The 24,492-nt window shown below is 37.8% G+C and overlaps 1 protein-coding gene across 1 annotated transcript in view; it reads left to right on the top strand.

Moving 5' to 3' along the window:
* The window catches only part of LOC136037113 (protein-glucosylgalactosylhydroxylysine glucosidase-like), a 122,063-nt gene that overhangs the window by 66,115 nt on the left and 31,456 nt on the right, over nt 1-24,492 (top strand). The window contains exons 7-8 of the mRNA XM_065719584.1: nt 575-710; nt 9,718-9,865. Coding sequence (XP_065575656.1) covers nt 575-710; nt 9,718-9,865 — 284 coding nt within the window. The remainder of the gene's footprint in view (nt 1-574; nt 711-9,717; nt 9,866-24,492) is intronic.

Below are 24,492 nucleotides of genomic sequence, written 5' to 3'. Positions count from 1 at the left end.
AATCACAGACGGGTCTTGGAAGTTTCAAGTCAAAAGTCACCTCAGCTCAGCAGTGATAACTTAAAGAAAGTCAATTGTAAAAATTACATGATGTAAAATAACTAAAAAAAAATGTGTCTTTTTATTTTATTGATATTTTGATATGTACTCGTAATAATAACGAAGTTTTGGAAGAATAGGAATTTCTTGTTTTGAGCTCCTTAGTATGAGGTTAAGAAATTAACCAAATTATAAAAATAAATCCAGCAACTTCTTCTCAATTTTAGCTATTGCTTTCAATTTTTCTCAGAATAGTCGAAAGGTTCAATAAATAGCGTATGCCTCTGCGGCTTTTACTGAGTATATTTGCTTTATAAATGCTCCCGGAAGAAAGCTAAAATGACAATGAACTTTATATAGTCGTCATGGATTTGAGTAAAAAGGCTTTAGACTCCTTGTATAGTCAGTATCTTCTGAAAATCTTGCACCAATATGGTATATCTGAACAAAATTGCAATTTCGATAATGGCATAATATGAAAATACAGCCAATTCGCTAAGTACCTGTTTTGAAGTGAATTAATGTTTTTTTTCAGGCAAAAGCTGTAATAGGTGCCCAGTATTACATTTTAAGTTCACTTCCTTCCCGAACTGAGGCTGAAAGACGTGATAGATTCTGGGGCCTTAGTCCTGGTGGTCTTGCCAATGGTGCACTGTTCGCTGACTATCAAGGTAAATTTTTATATATATTTTTTTAGCAATGTTCCTTTTTCAAGTTTGTAGCTAATAAATTCAATTGAAAATGTAATTAGTTTAGTCGTGTTTTTTTTGTAAATTTTTAATCAGCTTGAGTTAATAATATCCTAGACTACACGGCCTTTCAATTTACATTAAAACAGAATAAAATACAGAAAAAAACGACTTGAGTTTTAAAAACCAGTAAAAAAAAAGATTTTGTACGCCATTTTTTTTTTCAAGGGCGTAGCTGACACAGGGATTTGACATCTAATTAATTCAATTTTTTATTCAACTATAGTTGTTTTCTTTCCGAAAACTAAAGTGTATCTAAAGTTTTCGCTTTTTTTAAGAGCAAATTGTAAATGTTGTTTCTTGTTGGGAATTCACAAGAGGGCTCCTATAGCCATAATAGATTATTTTTAGGAATATTTCAGATATACCATTTGACCACGATTTTATATATTTATGTATAGTAAGCCATGATTAAAACTTAACATATTAAGCTTGCTTGCATAGCTCTTCTTCCAAAATATTTAGTATTAAATTGAGCAAAAAAGTTAATATGTACGTTTGCGGTTGATTTTTTGTTGCGTCAATGACCATAATATTGGTTTTTTGTCTATGCCAATACTACAAATGATAGTTTTTAGTCCTCTTTTAGTACATCTTCCAATGGCGTGGCGAGAAATAAAAAAATCAAAGAGAGACATTTCTTTTTCAAGAACAAAACGTTATAACACATGGGAGGCTAAAATACATCACAAACGGCTTTTTGATTCTTCTTTAGAATTATTGTGACTTCTCAGTGTAATTGAAAGGGCATGTGTTTTAAAGTGCGTATCTTTGTAAAATAGTTTCTAACTGGTCAGTAAGAATACTATTCACCGATCTTAACCAATTTTTGCAAGATCTGTAACGTGTTGTCTTTAATAGAAAATGGTATTACGAGGCAATGCAACTGAAAATTGTACAACTTGCAAGCATATCCATATTTCATCGCACTTGGTACACATATTACATTTCGTGGCACTTGGTACACTTTGGATACCCAGCAAGCCGCTAGCTATTTACCCACTATAATCCAATTACATGTAGAATTGATTGAGGGTCTGAGTAGAAGGGTTTGATGGAATATTTTTCTTAAAAAGACTGTTTTAGGCAAATATGGAGTGCCTATTAAATGTCTTTTTCAAGTACTCTCTCCTAGAAGCTTTTTCTTTTGGGGTATCAGAGTGAGCTGTGGGTCTGTGGGTTCCTGTGCCTCTTTTGTCACCTTGACGTGTCACATAGGAAGAAGGACATCCTCAGAAAAAGGTGAGTAGTTGCACTTGCATAGATATTTATTGACGTCAAATCAAACCTCGCCTTTAAAGTAGTACTTGATCATTGGTGGTGCTATGGTCTGCCCTATTAAACCTATTCTGGATCCTCTGAAGTTGCACCTGATAAGTTTTAGAAGCCAAGAATAAATAAAGCAGCCTCATGTGACAACAGAGCTTATATAGAGGGATGATCTAACGGAAGAAAAGAAGACTTTTGGAGCGAAAAATTAAAAGTTTAGGAGGTTTGGATCCAAGTGTAGTGGATTATTCCAGGAAAGACCAGCTGACAAATATATCATTAGAAAACAAAGTTTATTATCTCTCTTATCGGCTTCATCTCTGAGCATAAAAATAGGATTACGGAGCGAATTTTTGATAAGAAAATAAAAAAAACTTCTTTGTTTGGATCATGGAGTGAACTTCTGATCAGCAGATAAAAAAAACTCCTTTATTTTACTCCTTTGAATTGAAAACCAATGAGCTAGGCCATTTCTTAATTTCCCGAAGGTCTACGTGAAGAGGAGAAGCAGGGAAGTGCTTAGAGGTTATTAATTCTTTGAGACGGCTACGCAGGGTGCTATGCTATCAGTAAAGGGCTAGGGAGGATTTTCTAGGTTGTGTTTTATGCCATTGATATACTAGAAAAATAAGGTAAAACCTTGGGTAGTAACTTGGGGAACTGGGTCTTCACTGGATGGATGTGTGATATGAAACTACCGACGGCAATTTACGGAGGTGAAAGATGTTGTTTTTATCTTATCAAAATATAAACATATTCTAAAATGTAACTTGAGTTAAAAGAAGAAAATAATTCAATTTCATTTAGTTCCCGAGAGCATTGTATAAGGAGCAATCAGGATAAGTAATTTTGGGAGAAACAGAAAAAGAAATATTTAGGTTGACATTTAGCAACATCCTAGCTAGACAAGAGTCCAAGAAATGATGTCAACCTTTATTTTGCGGCATCTTATAGTTTCAGACGACTTACATACTTGAGCAAGCTAAACTAGACAGTCAACATATGAATCCTCTTACGGAAAGGATACCTAAGTATGAATAGCAGTGAGACCGATTCATGCGCTTTGGCAAACATTTGATTGGCTTTCAGAATGGTTGTATTATGCGAGAATAATTCAATTAGTATTGGACTATTTTGTTTGTTAATGGCTAGTTTGCTCTTCATTAGTACTGGCCCTTGCCGTTTTCTTGAAAAGAAGGTATCACCAGATTGGGAAATTGTTCTTTAGTCAAAAATACTCTAGTCTCAGGAGCCGTTGTTAGGTATCTGTTTGCAGACATTCAACTTGCTAAATCGTAGGTCCATTTAATAGAATTCCATATGTGGTTATCATATTGTCATTATCAGAGTCGAAAATCACATTTGATAGTCTAATAATTCCACAGGAGAATGAAAATAATGTTTTGAAGCTTTTCAAAGCAGTCTTTTGTATCTTAGTTTTTGAGCAACGATCGATACCCAGCCTTTTATTATTTCACCCACAGTGGTGGCGGTGGGTGGAGCTCGTCCGGAATGAAGCAGACCTTGGTCTGCTGACCACATGCCACTGGATATGGGGGAATCCCCTAACTAAACGCTCCACGTAAAGGGTGGCCTTGACCTCACAAGGTGGATTGAGCCCACCCCAGGGACATTCAATAGTTAGACTCCTCTAGTTAATCAGGTCCCGGGCCTAGGGTCGGTTGGGCTTGCGACCCTCCACCCGAACCTAATTGCAACGAATAGTGATGTTATTGCCTCGGATGATCGATCTTCTTTTTACCCTTCAAGACCTCAGCATGTCCCTGGACCGAAATTTTACCATCGTTTGAACCTTATTGACCAAGGTGGTCTTCACCTGGCCACCTGGAGCGTTCTGACCCTTAACTTCCCTGGAGCAAAAACAATGCTTGCGCTAGAACTCAAGCGTTTTGGTGTGGCTGTAGCAGGCGTAACTGAAGCTCGCCTTATAGGAAACGACTCTGAAGACATTAGTGAAGGCTATCACCTATTCTGGTCCGTTGATCAGGGAACCAAAACTAATGGAGTCGCACTTGTGCTAGACTCTCGGACCAGGAGGTGCCTCCTTTCTTACGAGCAAATATCAGACAGGATACTAACAGCGCAAATCCAGCACAAACATGGAAAATGGACCATCATTGTCTGCTACGCCCCAAAAAACCAAGCCTCAGATGAGACGAAAGATCGTTTTTACGCCCAGCTGTCTAGCATCCTAGCAAAAGTATCCCCTCATGATGTTTTAACCCTTCTTGGCGACTTCAACGGCACTGTCAGAGATACAGACGGTGTTTGGAACAATGTTCTAGGACCTGTAACACCCGACTGCTTGAGCGACAATGGGCTAAGGCTCCTTCAGCTGTGCAACATGCACGATCTCGTCATCACCAACACCCTTTTCCAAAGGAAAGAAGTTCACAAATATACCTGGTATAGCAATGACGGACGAACAAAAATGATGTTATACTATATAATCGTGTCCCGACGCTGGTGTTCCTCTGTAACTAATTGCCGAACTTACAGAAGTGCAGAATTGGGAAACACCGACCACAAGCTCGTCGTCTCTAACCTTAGACTACGCCTAAATGCCCAGAAAAGTGACCACCGTCCTCCCAAATTAGACTTGAATAATCTCGCAAACTCCAACAGGCGCCAGGTCTGTGCTGTCTCCATCTCTAACCGTTTCGACTGTCTTGGTCAAGTTTCGGGATCTGAAGAAGCATGGCAACTATTCAAGGACGGCGTATTGCTTTCGGCCAAAAGTACTATCGGTCGTCTGAAGCCCAGAAAAAAGTCCTGGATATCGTAGGAAACTCTAGGTATTATTGAACAGCGTTGTAAAGCACGCCTAGCGAAGATCATGGTTACCTACAGACGTCTAAACGGTGTAAGAAATAAATTCCTCCACAGAGACAGAAAGCTGTTCACCGATAAAAAGGCAGCTGATCTCGAGGACGCCGCCAGAAAGGGTGACACATGAGCTCTAAACAAACACATTCGGAATCTTACTGATGGAAGGCCATCCTCCCTAGGCCCTATCATATCTAATGATGGAAACATTATCACTGACGAGAGCGCTCAACTGTCCGCCTGGAAGGATCACTTCTCTTCACTTTTAACCCTGGACTGTGTTAGCCAGTCCGACCCTGACATTCTTCAAGTTGCATCCAACACCCCTGAGGCCCCATGTGCAAGTGTTCACCGCCCTTTCACCTCTACAGAAATCTTGAAATCTCTGAAACGGATGAATAACAACCGAGCCCCAGGAGTCTGTGGTATCCCTGCAGAACTGCTGAAATATGGTGGGGCAGCGACCCTTCTCTGGCTCCAAGTACTGTTTTCCATAGTATTTCGTGCAGAATGGATTCCAAGAGACTGGCGAGCGGGCATCATTCTGCCTCTCCGGAAACGGAAAGGCAGTCGCAGAATCTGCTCCAACTATCGTGGCATCACAGTCCTCTCTGTGCCCGGGAAGCTCTTCGTTAAGACCCTCCTGGACCACTGTACCACTCTCCTCAGAAGCTAATGAAGAATCCAACAGGCTGGCCTCATGCCAGGAAGGTCAAACGTGGAGCAAATTTTCGCAATGCGACAGGTGATAGAAAAGATTCGAGAATTTCAACAAAAAGTATATGTTGCCTTTGTGGATTTCAAGGCTGCTTTCGGTTCTGTTGACCGGCAATCACTCGGCTCATACTGAAAACAACGGGGCTACCAGCGAAGTACTGCAACCTTTTCGAGCGGCTCCACGAAGGGACTAAAAGCTGCGTGCAAGTCAATGGCAGACGCAGCTCATCTTTTAAAATTAATACTGGAGTCCGTCAGGGTTGAGCTGCTGCCCCAGAACTATTTAATTGTGTCATTGACTACATTATGAATCGGACCATAAACCGCCTCCAGTTTGGGTTGCATTGCGGTGATAGAGTACTTTCAGACGCTGACTATGCCGATGACCTTGCTCTTGTCTCCGATTCACCGTCGAAGCTCACAGAAGCCCTACAAATCCTTGCTGATGAAGCCATAAAGATAGGGCTGTCGATTAATTGGCAGAAGACAAAAGTGATGTTTGTTGAACCCCGTAACTCGCCGCGTCCCGCGCCAGTCCTAATGGTCGGTGACAAACCAGCTGAGATTGTTGAGGAATTTACGTACCTTGGCTCTATCCTCTAAAATGACGGATCAATCCTCAAAGATCTAATGCACCGAATTGCCAAAGCCTCAGCAGTAGTGGGGAGACTAACTGCCCTTTGGAGGAAACATTCTATCAGCCGTAGGACCAAGATGCGCATGTACAATGCTTCAGTGGGATCTGTGATTCTTTCCGGAGCCGAAACTTGGCCGGCCACTCAGTCTGTGCTTAGCACCGTAAAATAGCCCAAACAAAACATCTTCGCCACATTGAAGTACTACGCTGGCACTATTTTGTTAGCAACAAGAACCTCCTGGCGTTAACTGCTCAAACGCCCTTCTTAGTCCAACTCGCCCAACGAACACTACGCTGGTACGGACATCTCCTTCGCATGTACCCCGACACTCCCGCACGAACGATTTTTGACTTTGATCCCGTGCTGCCCGGCGGGAAACGCCCAAGAGGTCGTCCCCCATCCAGATGGAAGGACACGACAGGTGCCTTCTTAGTCATGGCAAATATTCAGGAGGATGTCCACATCCTTGCAAGAGACCGGTCCAAATGGAGGCACCATGTAGCATCACTCTCGACGCCGATAGCATTTCGGCAGGAGCATTAAGTCAAGTTAAGTCTTTTATGAAGAAAAGATTTCTCTCAAAGTGTGTCCTGTTGATAACAAGAGCTAAGAGCTCATATGACACTTGTGACGAGGCAAGAAGAGCTAAGAGCCAAGATCTCATATGGTATGAGCTCTAACAAAATTCTAAAAATCAATAGATTAATTTAAAAGGAAAATCAGAGGTTTACTGCCGGTCAGGATTTAAATTAAAAGCTCTGAGTCACGATGCCCTTCTAAATATCAAAATTCATTAAGATCCGATCACCCACTCGTAAATTATAAATACCAAATTTTTTCTAATTTTTCCTCTCCCTTTAGCCCCCCAGATGGTCGAATCTGGGAAAAATACTTTATCAAGTCAATTTGTGCAGCTCCCTGACACGCCTATTGATTTTCGTCCTAGCACGTCCAAATCACTGAACCCCTCCCCCCAAAGATCCCCCAACCACTCCCCCAAAGAGAGTGAAACCAGTACGGTTACGTCAATCAAGTATCAAAGACATTTGCTTATTCTATCCACCAAGCTTCATCCCGATTCCTCCACTCCAAGTGTTTTCCAGGATTTCCCCCTCCAACTCCCCCAATGTCAAAAGATCTGGTCGAGATTTGAAATAAGAGCTCTGAGACATGAATTCTTTATAAATATCAAATTTTATTAAGATCCGATCACCTATTTGTAAGATAAAAATACCCCAATTTTCACGTTTTCCAAGAATTCCGGTTTCCCCCTCCAACTCCCCCCATTGTCACAGGATCTGGTCGGAATTTAGAATTAGAGCTTTAAAGCACAAGATCCTTCTAAATATCAAATTTCATTAAGATCTGGTCACCCTTTCGTAAGTTAAAAATACCTCAGTTTTCAAAATTACACCAACCCCCCCCCCCCCAAACTCCACCAAAGAGAGCAGATCCGGTCCGGTTATGTCAGTCACGCATCTTAGACAGGTTTTTATTCTTCCCATCCAGTTTCATCTTGATGTCTCCGCTTTAAGTATTTTCTAAGATTTATGCCCCCCCCCAATGACGCTGGATCTGGTTGAGATTTAAAATAAGAGATCTGAGTTACGAGGTCCTTCTAGATATGAAGTTTCGTGAAGATCCGATCACTCCTTCGTAAGTTAAAAATACGTCACTTTTTCTAATTTCTCAGAGTTACCCCCCCCCCCAATAGAGCGGATCCATTCCAATTATGTAAATCACGTATCTAAGACTTCTGCTTATTTTTCCCACCAAGTTTCATCCCGATCCCTCCAATCTAAGCGTTTTCCATGATTTTAGGTTCCCCCACCAAAAACTATCACCAATGTCACCAGATCCGGTCGGGATTTAAAATAAGAGCTTTGAGACACGATATCCTTCTAAATATCAAATTTCATTGAGATCCGATCACCCGTTCGTAAGTTAAAAATACCTCATTTTTTCTTATTTTTCAGAATTAACACCCCACCTCCCCACCCCCAACTACCCCAAAGAGAGCGGATCCGTTCCGGCTATGTCAATCATGTACCTAGGACTTCTGCTTATTTTCCCCACCAAGTTTCATCCCGGTCCCTCCACTCTAAGTATTTCCCAAGATTTTAGGTTTCCCCCTCCCAACTCCCCCCCAATGTCACCAGATCCGGTCGGGATTTAAAATAAGAGCTCTGATACACGATATTCTTCTAAATATCAAATTTCATTGAGATCCGGTCACCCGTTCGTAAGTTAAAAATACGTCATTTTTTCTAATTTTTCAGAATTAACCCCCCCCCCCCAACTACCCCAAAGAGAGCGGATCCATTTCGGTTATGTCAATCATGTATCTAGGACGTTTGCTTATTTTTCCCACCAAGTTTCATCCCGATCCCTCCACTCTAAGTGTTTTCCAAGATTTTAGGTTTCCCCCTCCCAACTCCCCTCCCAATTTCACCAGATCCTGTCGGAATTTAAAATAACAGCTCTGAGACACGATATCCTTCTAAACATCAAATTTCATTAAGATCTGATCAATCGTTCGTAAGTTAAAAATACTTCAATTTTTCTATTTTTTCCGAATTAACGGGCCCCCCACCCCCCTCCCCAGATGGTCAAATCGGTAAAACGGCTATTTCTAGTTTCATCTGGTCCGGTTCCTGATTCAGTTTCATTCGTCCTAGCTTACCTGGAAGTGCCTAAAGTAGCAAAACCGGGACCGACAGACAGACCGACAGAATTTGGGATTGCTATGTCACTTGGTTAATACCAAGTGCCATAAAAACCCGCTAGTAGACTGTAAAGGCCCGTTCATGATGGGATTTTACAAGTACAAAGATTTAGCTAGGGCTAAGTTGAGACAGTCAGATTTTTTACGGAATTTTCTGATTAGTTGAAAAATTCTATCAAAGTCTGATTAGATCACATTAACGCCAGCTAGATCTCCATATCAGGAAAAATATTATCGTGAATGGGTTTCTCAAGGAGCAAAATACCTCGACTTTGAATACTATCACATTTTAGGTTAGGTAAGAGCTTTGACAAGGTGATATATTCAATTAGTGCGTGTTTACAGAGTTCTTCTCTTTGTTTGATGTGGGATCTCACCCTAAGACCAATAATGATGTGGCTATAAGTTTACTTTTTGGTCCGTATACTATTACAAGGAATCATAAAATCAAATGGCAAAATAGCGCTGTCTTTTCACCAACATGCTACTGATTTTAAGTGGCTTCTTTAATTAAGGAATTTGAATTAGAATAATAAGGGCTTTAGCTAAGGAAATGTAATTGACTGTGTAATCTTGGTACTTGTGTAGGGGTTACGGGGCTTTTGGTAAAAGGCTCCATCAAACTGTCCTGTATTTTTGTGTCTTGTATACCTTACCAGTTTTCGGTGTTTACGGTGTTGCTCTCCAAATATACTCCTATATACTCTTCTTGAACAGTTATGCTGCTTTTTAGGTCATTCATTTTGGGACACCGAAATTTGGATGTTTCCTTCTGTGTTACTCATGTGGCAAGACATTGCGAAAGATTTAATTCTTTATAGGCAAGCTACAATAGAACCAACTAGGGACAGAGCACTTGAAAATGGCCACAAAGGCTCAAGGTAAGACATTGTAGATAACGTTTATATTATACCCCTTATACTAACTATGTGTTAAGCCAATTGAGGCTGATTAACAGTCTAATAGTTGGACACTGCTTTTTGTTGCATCCTGTTTAAAGCTTTGACTTTGACAATTTAATCCCAAAAGTGTTGTTCCTTTTTCATCATCCTATGGCAGTTTAATTTGTTCTGTGTGGTTTTTTCCTTGTCCACTCTCAAGATATTTTGTGATTTTAGCTAAATCATTTACGACCCTTATTATGGCTGCTTCGTTCATACCTCGAATACTTAAGAATCTATTCATGTTTTACTCATGTTGGTATTGAAATGAGGTTTTTTTCTTGTCTAGACGTATGGATTATAACAATGATATTTCTCGTTGCAAAAAGAGGAGGCAGCTTAAAAACTGTCGAGTGCACTTAACAGGTCATGTTGGTAAAGGTCGACAGTTGCAAAAGATAGAAAAGGTAGTCCTGTGGCTTTAAACTTATCAAAAGATTTTCAAACTGTTTCACTGAAAATAAGACGTTCTCGATATTTCATTGAGAAGTTTTGTCTGCCAAGTTAAACAAAATGTGTAGATACCATTGTGAATCTATTATATTCTGGTGAGTTTTCAGTAAAATGCGAGAGTCGGATTGAAGGTTGCATGTGAGTAGTGATGCCTCTATGGTTGCTGAAAAGACAGATAGGGGGTAAACTATTAGAGCTACTACTTTGTCCTGATACTGATTGCTATGTTGCTACTCTTGGGCCACGACAATTGGGTCATGGAATGGACTATTACAAGGTCGTTCGTCAATGTCAAGTTACGGTCTCGGCAAGCGGTTTGCTAAGTTGTTTCACTCTGTATTACCACTCGCTATAAAATCTATTGCGCCGGTTACCACAAATTTTGCGTCCTCTAGACTACATGATTGGGGCTCTGAGAAGGATTTTAAAGAATATATTTCACTAAAACTTAGGTTGGGCGCACGACCCCTCGGCAAGTGACTGAAATCACGACAAATCAGAAAAAGTTTAAAAAGAACAAGAAACACCCCATCACATCACTCATCAGTCTCAACTCAGGCCGAAAGCGTAAAACATCGCTCTTGTCAAAGAAGAAAAAGAAGACAAAAGTAAAAATTGTTAAATCGAAACAGGATTTCTTTACTAGAAATGGTATTTCTACCATATAAAAAATCTCATTTTTCATTCAACTCATGTCTAAATCTTTTCAATGCAGAAAATCTTGATGTGAGTGTAAAATATGGTAAATATGAACAATTGTATCTGCAACAACTCAGAAAACGTACATTTTCAAATTTATTCCAGTGGAGATTATTTCATAGATTTGACTTGCACACTTATAAATTTACATGTCATCGTCAAAAAATTAATCAATGAAAAACTAAGTACATCCATGGGGTTATCCTCTCAAAATTGCATACTATAGAATTTTGTTTAGACAAATAAGTGTCTACCTACATGGAACGTTGGTGAGAACAAGCACCAATCCTAGAAATTATGCAAGTTATATACAATTCATGTTGGTGACTCCAATGTCCCATGGGTTTTTGAGATATTTGGCTATTGGATATGAATATAAAAAGGACACTGACACTAGCAACATCCTTAAAGATGCAACAACTAAAGATTTACACTTGGTTGGGAAAATAAATCATGAGATCATTAATAAAATTCAAGGATTGCCTCCCAGCTTTAAGATTGATATAAAGCTACAAACTGCTCCGTCCAGTTTGAATTTGCAAAACGTAGTTGGCACTGTTTCCAGCGTGACAGTCTCTCTCACCTCGGAAATACTTTATGTACGAGAACAACAGGTTATGAGTTCTATTGCTTTGGTAGTTGAGAAATTAAGAGCTAGCGGAAATAATATCAAATTGCTCGTTCCTCATACAATCAAGAATCAACGACATATTGATACGGGTACACATACCTACACTGATTCGTCACATATCAATGGCGGATATTTCTTCAAAACTTGCTTTGGCTTTTATAGAAGGTGCCAGTGCCGTTAGATCACGGGCAAATTTTTCACATAAATTTTAATAGAATCCTATATACAATTATTTGAAAATTGTATAACCGAAGAAATATTTGCGCAAGATCAAGGTATTAGTGTATTAGATTTGTCTGATACTCAAGATCTGGCTACTCTACGAACGGATATAGAACTTTTAGAGTGTACCTTTATCGAACCATTGGAGGTGAGTATTGTATTAATCTCGCTAAATCATTTTGAAACCTTTTGGGAAATTGCCCGTGACGGCAGTGGTCTATTAGACTTGGCACCATAAACACAAATCAAATAACCAATTTATTCAATTTTGATCCTTACATGTCCAAATGCAAATCCTATTGTATACCGTCGGATTATCTCGACCATATTTAAAGTGTTAACAATACCCTTATCATTGTTAATAGTAGCCCATCAATTTTAAAGAGGGGCATTGGGTATGCATCTTTGAAATAGCGAAAAATATTGAATTTATTGTATCCTCTTGGTTTACTGTATACGTTCTACGTGCCTCACATTAAAAACTTTCTTAAGCAAAGTCGAAAATTTATTATTCAAAATCAAAAGTGAAAAAAAAGATTTATCAACCAGATGATGTGGCTTTCATACACTCTCATACGAAGAATCACTTTCTGTAACAGCTAAATAAAAGTCTGTAGGTTTATAATCAAAGTGGCCTATATCTTTACAGTGATGTCGTAAAAACCTTTTATCGTTCTTTATTATTCTATGACTCTTTTATTATTCTAGCAATCGAAGCGTAGACCAGGCTTTTCTTCCCAAAACAATATAAAACCAAGACAATACAAGTCTCTCAAAAAACCGAGACGGCGTTTAGGTTTTTTGCAATCATACCAGGGTAGGTATTTTCCCATCGGTCACATTTATCATGGTGACAATTGGAACATAAAAACCTCTAATGTGAGAGTCACAAATCTCTTCAAGGCAGGAATTACAATCTTTATTTCGCACTTGTTATCCTCTATGCAATTACAATTAGGAATTCTCATAGGATGACCCACTGCCCAATGTATACAAACGTAATGGACATGAGTCAAAAACTTTTTTGATGTTGACTGTCTCACTTCCAAAAAGAAACTGACTGAGGAAAACTAAAATCTTGTAGAAGAAGCAGGATTGACGTCACAAAACACGTTTAAACAGGATTCTTTGACCTATATCTTATTGCCTTGAAAAATGGCCATCTAGGTAGTGGTTAAAAGCAAAATCACAATATAATTTTGTCTTGTTTCAATTAAGGTCAATCTCCTAGGTTGAAAGCAAATTCTATTTCCAATAACATTGAAATACGTTACGAGATTTCCTCCTTTCTCATTGGCTTAATTGCTCCTTGAGGGTTGTACCAGAATATCTAAAGACTGTTGACTTTCCCTGAACATTAAGACCGGATTTAAAGGGAACTTAGATTTTTCACATGTCTAATTGGTAACAGCTGACCATTTGAATGAGGGAAAACCTGAGACATTAGTAAGTTCTATCTCAACGTTATAGTAGAATGTATTACTTTTATTCATTTACAAGTTACTATTTCAAACAGTTCGTGGTAACAAACTGTAGTAAGAAGCGACTAGGCTCAATAGTGACCAAAACTCTAAAAAACAAAGTTTTGATACAAATAGTTACATCAAAAGAATTGCATTTTAATGCTAATTTTAAATATATAAGTTTCATCGAGTGTAGTCTTACCGGTCAAAAGTTACGAGCCTGAGAAAATGTGCCTTATTTTAGAAAATAGGCGGAAATACCCTCTAAAAGTCACAGAATCTTAAAAAAATCACACCATCAGAGTCAGCATATCCGAGAAACCTACTGTAGAAGTTTCAAGCCCCTATCATAAAAATGGTGGAATTTTTTTATTTTTGATAACGGGTGCGTATTTTTTTTTTTTTTTTTTTTTTCCTCAGGGGTGATCGTATCGACCTAGTTGTCCTAGAATGTCGCAAGAGGGTTCATTCTAACTTAAATTAAAAGTTATAGTGTCCTTTTTAAGTGACCAAAAAATTGGAGGGCACCGAGACCCCCTCCAACACACGTTTTTCTCCAAGGTCACCGGATCAAGATTTTGAGATAGCCATTGTGTTTAATTTAGTCAAAAACCTAATAACTATGTCTTTGGGGATGACTAAATCCACCACAGTTCTCGGGGGAGGGGCGGCAACTCATAAACTTTGACCATTGTTAACACATAATAGTTGTTAATTATGAAGTGTACAGACGTTTCGGGGGGACTTTTTTGTGTTGGGTTTAGGGTGGGTTGGGGGGGGGCAAGTTAAGTGGGAGGATCTTTCCATGCAGGAATTTTTCATGAGGGAAGAGAATTTCCATGAAGGGGTCGTAGGATTTTCTAGCATCATTTACAAAAAGACAATGAGAAAATTATTTTTTTTTCAACTGGAAGTAATGATCAACATGAAAACTTAAAACGAACATAAAATATTACTTATATAAGGGGGTTCATCTCTTCCACAATACCTTGCTCTTTACGCTAAAGTATTTTTAGTAACTCTAACTAGTTATTCTACGGCCTTTGTAATTCAAGGGTCATTCTGAAATTATTTGGGACAAAATTCAAGCTTTATTGTAAAGAACGAGGTATTGAGGAGGGGGCAAACTCCCTCACAATAAAAATATACAATTATATAAGTTCGTTGCATAAGCTAATTCGTAAGGTACGTATGTATATTACTAACAAAAACGTTTGTAAAAAAATAAAACAAATCTAGTTGTATTTTTAAGTAACCAAAAATTGGGAGGTAACTAGGCCTCCTCTCCCACTCCCTTTTTTTAGCGAAATCGTCCGATCAAAACTATGAGAAAACCATTTAGTTTGTAATCAACATAAAAATTGCTTCTCCAGACTAAACATCCGTATGATATATGGGTAGATTATTGCAAAATATATCGTGCGAAGAGTATGTTCCGGCAGAATATGCTTCAATCTTTTTAGGATGCCAACTCCAAGTGCAACTTTGGTGGAGATAATGTCGCTATGATGATTCTACGATAGATTTGAATCAATATGGAAGCCGAGGTACCGCAGTGATATAGCTTGTAAAATAGGTTTTTCACCAAATAGAACTTTACTAAATACATCAACAGAATCACCCACTCCACAGAATGTCAGTAAAAATTTTTCTTTACATTCACACACAGCAAACTTAAACTTGTAAACATCTCTAATCTTTTGAGAGTAATATGAGCTTTAGCTATTAAATTATCTGCAGATTTTGCAAATTTTGTTAGCAATAATGTTAGTAATATATGTATCCTTTAGATAAACGTGCATCATGTTCACGTAAACTAAATAAAGTAAAGGGCCCAGCACAGACATTTTGCTATTTATAATGTTAGATATCGTCGTATGAGTGTCTACACCAGGTAACTACTTTAACCCATGAAATACAAGGCTATCAAGCATGGGCTCTTGATCATAATTATCAAGCTTTTTTTCTATTCGACCATTTTTCTCCTACAAATTTTCAATTTGAAATCTCAGACTACCTAGTAGAGCCTGCTCAATTTTTGCAAACTATGGATTAAACTCGAGCGTGGTTGAATCATAAACCTGGCTGATTATCAGTTCAGTACCTTTTTTTTTCAGTGAATTTGGATCATTGAACTTTTCAGTAACTGAAAGTAAATGAAAGTAAGGAGCAACATTAAAACTTAAAACGAACAGAAATTACTCCGTATATGATAGGGGCTTTTCCTCCTAACGCCCCGCTCTTTACGCTAAAGTTTGACTCTTTCTATTAACTTTATTTTTAAAACAGTAAGAAACTTTAGCGTAAAGAGTGGGGCGTTGAGGAGGAAAAGCCCCTTTCATATGCGGAGTAATTTCTGTTCGTTTTAAGCTTTAATGTTGCTCCTTACTTTCATTTAAAAAAGCTTGTTTTTTTTATTTAATTTCTGGGCGTTTTTGAATTAATGCATGTTTTGATCTTGGCTCTCCGCACATAATAATTAAAGCGAAATTTGCATATGAATTAATTGCAATTAATCGGAATATTTTGAGAAAAAGGAGCGAGGGAGGAGGCCTAGTTGCACTCCAAGTTTTTGATCACTTAAAAAAGCAACTAGAACTTTTAATTTTTTACAAACGTTTTCATTGGTAAAAAATATACGTACTTACGAATGAACTTACGTAACGAATTTCTATATCCGCATGTTTTTATTGTGTATATGAAGGGGGTTCAACCCTCGTCGATACCTCGCTCTTTACATTAAAGCTTAGATTTTGTCCCAATTCCTTAAGAATGACCTCTGAATCACAAAGACCGTAGAATAAATAGTTGAAATTACTAAAAATACTTTAGCGTAAAGAGTGAGGTATAACGAGAAGGTAAACCCCTGATATGCATAATAATTTTTGTTCGTTTTAAGTTTTAATGCTGCTCCTTACTTTCAGTAGAAACAAACGTTTCATATTTATTTTTTCATTGTTTTTTCAAATAATGCTCGAAAATCCTGCGCCACCTTAATTGAAATTCACTTCCCCCATGAGAGGTTTCTCCGTGGAAATATCCTCCCATGTAACCCTCCCCCCTAAAATCTCCCCCTAAACCAAAAAAAAACCTGAAAACGTCTGTACACTTCCCAGTAACCATGGCTATATGTAAACACAGGTCAAAGTTTGTGACTTGCAGCCCCTCCCACGGGGACTGCGGGGGAGTGAGACGTCCCTAAAGACATAGTTATTAGATTTTTCGACGATAGTGAATAGAATGGCTACCGCAGAATTTTGATCCGGTGACTTTTGGGAAAAAATGAGTGTGGGAGGGGGAGTAGGTGCCCTGCAATTTTTTGGTCACTTAAAAAGGGCACTAGAACTTTTAATTTCCATAAGAATTAGCCTTCTTGCGACATTCTAGGACCACTCAGTCGATAAGATCACCCCTGGAAAAAAAGGAAAAAAAAAACAAAAAAACAAATAAACACGCATCCGTGATCTGTCTTCTGGCAAAAAAATGCGAAATTTCACATTTTTGTAGATAGGAGCTTGAAACTTCTACACTATGGTTCTTTGATACGCTGAATCTGATAGTGTTAAAATTGTATGACTTTTAGGGGGTGTTTCCCCCTATTTTCTAAAATGAGGCAAATTTCTCGGCTCGTATCTTTCGATGGGTATAACTGGTCTTGATGAAACTTATATATTTAAAATCAGCATTAAAATGCGATTCTTTTGATGTAACTATTGGTATCAAAATTTCATTTTTTAGAGTTTCGGTTACTATTGAGCCGGGTCTTTCCTTACTACAGTTCGTTACCACGAACTGTTTGATTGGTTATATTTTCCAGCAGATGACTTCTTATTTTCTCCAGCTGGGCTTCAGTTGTAGCTAATTGTTCGTAAATCAGGGCGATACTTGAAGACACCGAGTTAGACCCTAATTTATCTCTTGCTTCCAGGGCTTAAAAGGTCTTAGAAAAAGTTTCGCAAATTTCTGTGGTATTAGTAAGTTTTTGTGGCACTTTGTATTTACAAAGTGACATATAGTGATCGTAAATTCTGTCTGTCTGTCTGTCTGTCTTTCCCTGTTTTGCTAGTTTAGGTACTTCCAGATAAGCTAGGACGATGAAATTTGGCAGGCGTATCAGGAACCAGACTAGATTAAATTAGAAATAGTCGTTTTCCCAATTCTATCATCTGTGGGGAGTGGGGAGACGGTTAATTCAGAAAAAAAGACCGGTTTGAAACTTGGTGGAAAAAATGAGAACAAATCCTAGATACGTGATTGACATATTCGGAATGGGTCCGCTCTCTTTGGAGAAGTAGGGAGGAGGGTTAATTGTGAAAAATGAGAAAAATCAGTACCAGACAAGATTAAATTAGAAATAATCATTTATTCGACTCGACCGTCTGTAGGGGGGAATGGAGGGACGGTTAATTCGAAAAAATGAGGTATTTTTAAGTTACGAAGGAGTGATCGAATCTTAATGAAATCTAATATTTAGAAGGATCTTGCAACTCAGATCTTTTATTTTAGATCTGGCTGAATCCATTTTCATTGGGGGGAGTTGTGGGGGGGGGACCAGAAATCTTGGAAAACGCTCAGAGTGAAGAGGTCAGGATGAAATTTGGTGGGAAGAATAAGCACACATCCAAGATACGTAACCGCCGTAACTGGACCAGATCCGCACTCTTTGGGAGAGTTGGGGGGAGGGTAACTTGGAAAAATTAGAAAAATGAGGTATTTTTAATTTATGGACGGGTGATAAGATCTTAATGAAACTTTATATTTAGAAGGATCTTGTGCTTCAGCACTCTTGTTACAAACCCTGACAAGATCTGGTGACAGTAGCCAGAGGCGGAGGGGGAAACCAAAAATCTTGGAAAATGATTAGAGTGAAGATATCGGGATAAAACTTGGTGGGTAGAATAAGCAAATATCGTAGATACGTGATTGACGTAACTGGACGGATCCACTCTCTTTGGGGGAGTTGGGGGGGAAGGGTTAATTCTGACAAATTAGAAAAAATGAGGTATTTTTAACTTAGGAAAGAGTCATCAGATATCAATGAAATTTGATGTTTGAAAGGATATCGTGTCTCATAGCTCTTATTTTAAATTCCGAACGGATCCGGTGATATTGGGGGAAACTGAAAGGGGGAACCAAAAATTATGGGAAACGCATAGAGTTGGGGGATCGGAATGAAACTTGGTGGTAAAAACCATCGTAAGTCCTAGATATGAGATTGACGCAACTGGAACGGATGTGCCCTCTTCGGGAGAGTTGGGAGGAGGAGGGTTAATTCTGAAAAATAAAAAAATAAGGTATTTTCAACTTACGAAGGAGAGATTGGACCTTATTGAAATTTGATATTTCCAAGGATATCATGTCTCAGAAAACGCTTAGAGTATAGGGGTCGTGATGAAACTTGATGGTAAAAATAAGTACAAGTCCTAGAAACGGGATTGACATAGCCGGAACGGATCTGCTCTCTTTAGGGGAGTTGGGGGGAGGGGGAGGGTTAATTCTAAAAAAATACACAAAATTACGTGTTTTAACTTATGAAAGAGCGATCGTACCTAAATGAAATTTCATATTTAGAAGGACCTCGAAACCCAGATCTCCCATTTTAAATCCCTACCAGATCCAGTGTCATTAGGGGGGGGGGCGGAAATATTGGAAAACGCTTAAAGCGGAGAGATCAGGATGAAACTTGGTGGAACGAATAAGCACACGTCCAAGATAGGTAACTGACATAACCGGCTCGGATCTGCTCTCTTTGGTGGAGTGGGGGGGGGTAATTCGGTAAAATAATAAAAAATGAGGTATTTGTAACTTGCGAACGGGTGTTCAGATCTTAATGAAATTTGATATCTAGAAGGATCTTGTGCTTTAAAACCCTCATTTTAAATCCCGACCAGATCCGATGACATTGAAGGGAGCTGGAGGGGGAAACCGGAATTCTTGGAAGACGTGAAAATCGAGGTATCTTACAAATGGGTTATAGGATCTTAATGAAACTTAATATATAGAAGAATCTTATGTCTCAGATAATCCATTTTCAATTCGAATTGGATCCAAGGATTTAGAGGGTTGGAGGGAAAAACAAAAACCTTGGAAACCGGAAATCTTGGAAAACGCTTAGAGTGGAGAGATCGGAATGAAACTTGATGGGAAGAATAAGCACAAGCTTTAGATTCGAGATTGACATTATCGGTATGGATCCGTTCTCTTTGGGGGAGCTGGAAGTTGTTAATTTGGAAAAATTAGAAAAATTGAAGTGTTCTTAACTTAAGAATGGGTGACCGGATCTTAATAAAATCTGATAATTAAAAAAAAACTCATGTCTCAAAGCTCTTCTTTTAAATACCGACCAGATCTGTTGACATTGGGGGGGGGGGAGTTGGAGGGGGAAACCAGAAATCTTGGAAAACGCTTATAAACGCCGTAGATACGTAATTGACGTAATCGGACTGGATCCGCTTTCCTTGGGGGACTTAGGTGGTGTGGTTGAGTGCTTTGGTGATTTTGGCGCTTCCGGACGTGCTAGGACGATGAAAATTGGTAGGCATGTCAGGGAGCTGTACTAATTGACTCTTTACAGTTGTTTTCCCCGATTTGACCATCTTGGGGGCTGAAGGGAGAGGAAAAATTAGAAAAATTGAGGTATTTTTAACTTACAAGTGGGCGATCGGATCTTAGTGAATTTCAATATTTAGAAGGACCTCGTGTCTCAGAGCTCTTGTTTTAAATCCCGACCGGCATTAAGCCTTTGATTTTCCTCTTAAAGCAAGCTATTGATTCTTAGAATTTTACTAGAGCTCATATCACATGAGCTCTTGGCTCCTCTTGAGCTCGTCACAAGTGCCATATGAGATCTTAGCTCTTGTTTTTGACGAATGGTATATAAATATAAGTAGATTCAAAAATTTATTAAATACCCCTAAGAGGTTTCCTTCCTCCCTTACCTGTATTTATGACCCCAGGGCAAGATTGCCCAATGTTTATTATGTACCTTCAGGAACATATGACTTTAAATGACATTAATTTAATAGTATATGCATTACTCCGTAAAGCAAAGTATATGATTACCGCGGTTCCAAACCGGGGTAAGCAGTCATTTATGAACGAGTCTATAAATCGTCAACTATATGAGATGTTGGGGAAAAACCAAAATATTCTAAGATACGGCACTATTGGGAATAAAATGAGATCCCATGGAACTAAAATGGACGAATATCCTACAACTTTAGATAAAAAAAATAATGTTCGTATATTTTATAGGCCTACAATCGGCGTTTCTTTACTTTTAAGAGCCAATAATGTTTAAAATAATGTGTTTTAAACAATAATGTTCTTTTTTTTAAATAATATTCATACATTTTATAGGCCTACAATCGCTATTTCTTTACCTTTAAAGGCCGATAATGTTTAAAATAATGTGTTTTTAAGAATAATGTTCTTTTTAAGAATAACTTTCTTTTTAAAAATAATGTTCATACATTTTAAAGGCCTACAATAAGTGTTTCTTCACTTTTAAAGGCCAATAATGTTTAAAATAATGTGTCTTTAAGAATATTGTTCTTTTTAAAAATAAAGTTCATACACTTTATAGGCGTACAATCGGTGTTTCTTTACTTTTAAAGGCCAATAATGTTTAAAATGATGTGTTTTTAAGAATAAAGTTCTTTTTAAGAATAATGTTCTTTTTAAAAATAACGTTCATACATTTTATAGGTCTACAATCGGTGTTTCTTTACTTTTAAAGGCCAATAATGTTTAAAATGATTTGTTTTTAAGAATAATGTTCTTTTTAAAAATAATGTTCATACATTTTATAGGTCTACAATCGGTGTTCTTTACTTTTAAAGGCCAATAACGTTTAAAATGATGTGTTTTTAAGAATGATGTTCTTTTTAAAAATAATGTTCATACATTTTATAGGCCTACAATCGGTGTTTCTTTACTTTTAAAGGCCAATAATTTTATCTGCTTTGTAACAGCTGTGTAACCTAACAAATTCCCATTCGTATGAGGTGTTAAAAATGATATTGCCTCAAGGTGTTGTTGCCAATTATACATGTTTTCAACTTCCTTTTAAATCTGGTCGTAATAATAAGGAGATGTCAACATTCTTAATGATATTCTGGCAAACCCCTTAAGGAGTGCTTAAGCCAATGCGAAAGGAGAAAATCTTGAATACTAAGAATTATTGCTAAAAATCATCTCTTATAACTACAAACTTAAGAACCTTTGGGATTATTAATCAGTATAAGATCTACAAAATGACACAAAAATCAAGGCTGTATAATTAGTACAGCTCTTTTAAATAGTAAAGGAAGAATATCTTAAATAGCAAATTTTAAAGGAAACTGATAATAATAAAAAAAAAAAAATTCACGGCCAAAAATTTTGAAATCTTGTGGCAAATCGAGAGGCTACTTTACACTTCTCTACATCTTCTAAAAGTAATTTTATTACTACTTTTAAAAATTAGAGGTGTCCCCACTAATTAATTTTTTATGAAGCTCTAAAGAATAAAAACGTGAATTTGTTCGGCCTATTCATGTTATAGCTTTCAATGAAGCCACAATAATTTTTTTATCAAAGAATCTGCTCGTGTCTGCTGTTAATACGCATTTCACTGCTATAGGAAAATAGCATTGGCTTCAAACCTCGGAGATTGACCTTAATATATCAATCAACTGATTAAATGCATCTTGACCAAGACGGAAAAGTTTCACTCAAAAGTTTCATTTTCTTTGAATGAGATGACTCTAGAAAATCATCGTCTAGAATAGAACATTTTTCAAATTTATTAGATTCCGTATGATTTTATGTTTCTCAAATCTACTCGTTTTTAATCCTAACACTCTCACTACCTATAATAGGCTAACAATAGAACTCGCTAATAAGAAACTTGCTCCTTTTCCACAGATTGATTTATGGTTCAATGAAAGTGTCTGTGGGTGAACTGCCATTGGCGCTAGTAACATTGTTTTTCATCAATTCAATTTTAATTTATTTGCAGATGAAGTGTCATTGTCCCTTTTTTATTTTATTAGCGATTTTTCTGTCTATTACCACATTATTTTTAGATAGGCAAAGTTTCGGCATCTAGGCGAGATATGTTGTATGACGTTGCGGGGGTACATTTTTCTTCTATTTGCCTTTCATTGAATGGTAAAAGTAGGAGGATAGGGACAAGATATATCAACAGATAATGTTTTACCACGAGCAAGAAGTTGCCCTTCGTTATCAACTATAAATTTTATGTTTGCGTTCTCTTTCAAGACTAACTTCTCTGGAGATGTTACTCTCGCAAATCCACCTCTACAATACTTGAATTTTCTCGGTACTCCAAAGCACGCATACATTCCAATAAGATCGCCATTGGTACTTGATTTATAAGATAAATATTTCTCTTTGTCAGCATTCACTGCCACGACAACTATATCATGTATACGCGTCTTATTGGAATATTTCATCTTGACTTTTTTTAATAAAATTATTTCTGTATCCTTATGATTCAGAAATAATACTTAAGCAAAGTCACGCAAGTTTGCTTCGATCTCTATGACGTAACATTAAACTCTATTACGTAGATGTACTAAACACTCGCGCTATAGTATTGTGTCAGACCCAGGTGCACGCAAAAACGTCTTGAGAGAAAAGTTTTCTAATAGTTTACCCCTATCTGTCTTCCAGAAACTATGGAGGTATCATTGCTCATTAGTGGGGGGTTAAGGCGGAAGGGGTAATATCCCTCATCCTGTTTAAGGTAATTTTAGCTTTTTTTAAGTTGTAACCTTACTTTTAATTTCGGTCCTTTTTTTCAATTTTTCATTTAAATGTGTTTTCTCCAGGATAAAAGAGAGGAGTTACTTTCATTTATGAGGATAGAGTTTGCGATAGAAAAATCTGCGCTAGACATTATTTCTAGTTTCTAGACATTAAGAGGTTAACTGTGAGCCTGTGAAGAAAAAAAATGGAAAAATTACCTACTGTGGGCATGAAACCCATGTTCTATCAAAATTAAAGGATTTGTGGGCAGGTTTAGAAATGGTTGAAACTAATTCCAGAATTGGAATTCGCTTTTGCATTTGTATCTTCTTTGCCCAGGGAACCCTGGCTGTAAATTTAAAGCATTTGAAGAATAAGAAAAAAATAGCCTTTTGTGGGCCCTTTTTGGGAGAACCTACATTTGTGTTTCTATTTTTGTTTTGTAAGGGGTTCCCTTGGCCGAAGGACTCGAGGGTTTGAATTTTTAAGCCGATCAGGAACAATGTGGCCTTTTCAGGGTCCCATATCTGGATGGCTTGAGCCCCAAAGCCTTTTTATTTTAGCACATTAGGGCCCACTTTTTCCTGGGAGTTGAATCTGTTAGATTTAAACTAACCAGAGACTAAAATTTCGTGGCTCATTTTCGAGATCTAATACCACACCCTTACACCAAAAATGTCTAGTTCTTTTAGCCTAGATAACACTGCCTTTAATTTTCTAACCAATGCGACAGCCACGTCAAAGACGCCTACCTTTGTCCCACTATAAAGAGCTATATGTAAATTATGATTATTTTGCACAATGTCTGCCCTTTCCTCTGGATCTGCGTGGTTCTGGTTATCTACGGAGGCGTTTTTATTGATTTATCCATTTTTTTTTGAAAAAACGGTAATCTGTATTTTGATCTTGTGCCGTGGGCTAGGGGGTTTTGAGGGCGAAAAGTGCACAATAGAGGGCTGATGGCCCTCCAATCACTTTAACTCCTTAATAAGGGCACTAGAACTTTGAATTCGATGTCAAATGAGCTCTCGCACAAGTTTAGACGACAAGGCTTCCATAAAAAGTGGCCAAGGAAAAACATGATGCATAGAAGGTACTGTGCTGTTTGCTAAGTTGGCGCTAGTTGGTTGACTTTGATTTTTCGTATTTTTTTCGTTATTTCAAGGTACTGTGCAGCTGAGTCTGGATAAAAAGTTACCATATTTGAATCAGGGTTCACTGGGGCATTTTCCCCTGTGGACAGTTTCGCTGAAAAATTTTTTTTTTTTGGGTCACTGTCGGCCGAAGCTCACTCTTTACTAGGTTGAAGATAGTGTTCAAACCATGATATAATGCAGCTGCTGCTA

Source organism: Artemia franciscana, chromosome 16 (assembly GCF_032884065.1).
Source record: "Artemia franciscana chromosome 16, ASM3288406v1, whole genome shotgun sequence".
Lineage (NCBI taxonomy): Eukaryota > Metazoa > Arthropoda > Branchiopoda > Anostraca > Artemiidae > Artemia > Artemia franciscana.
Note: the sequence above shows the minus strand (reverse complement) of the source record. Positions and strands in the feature narration are given on the sequence as shown.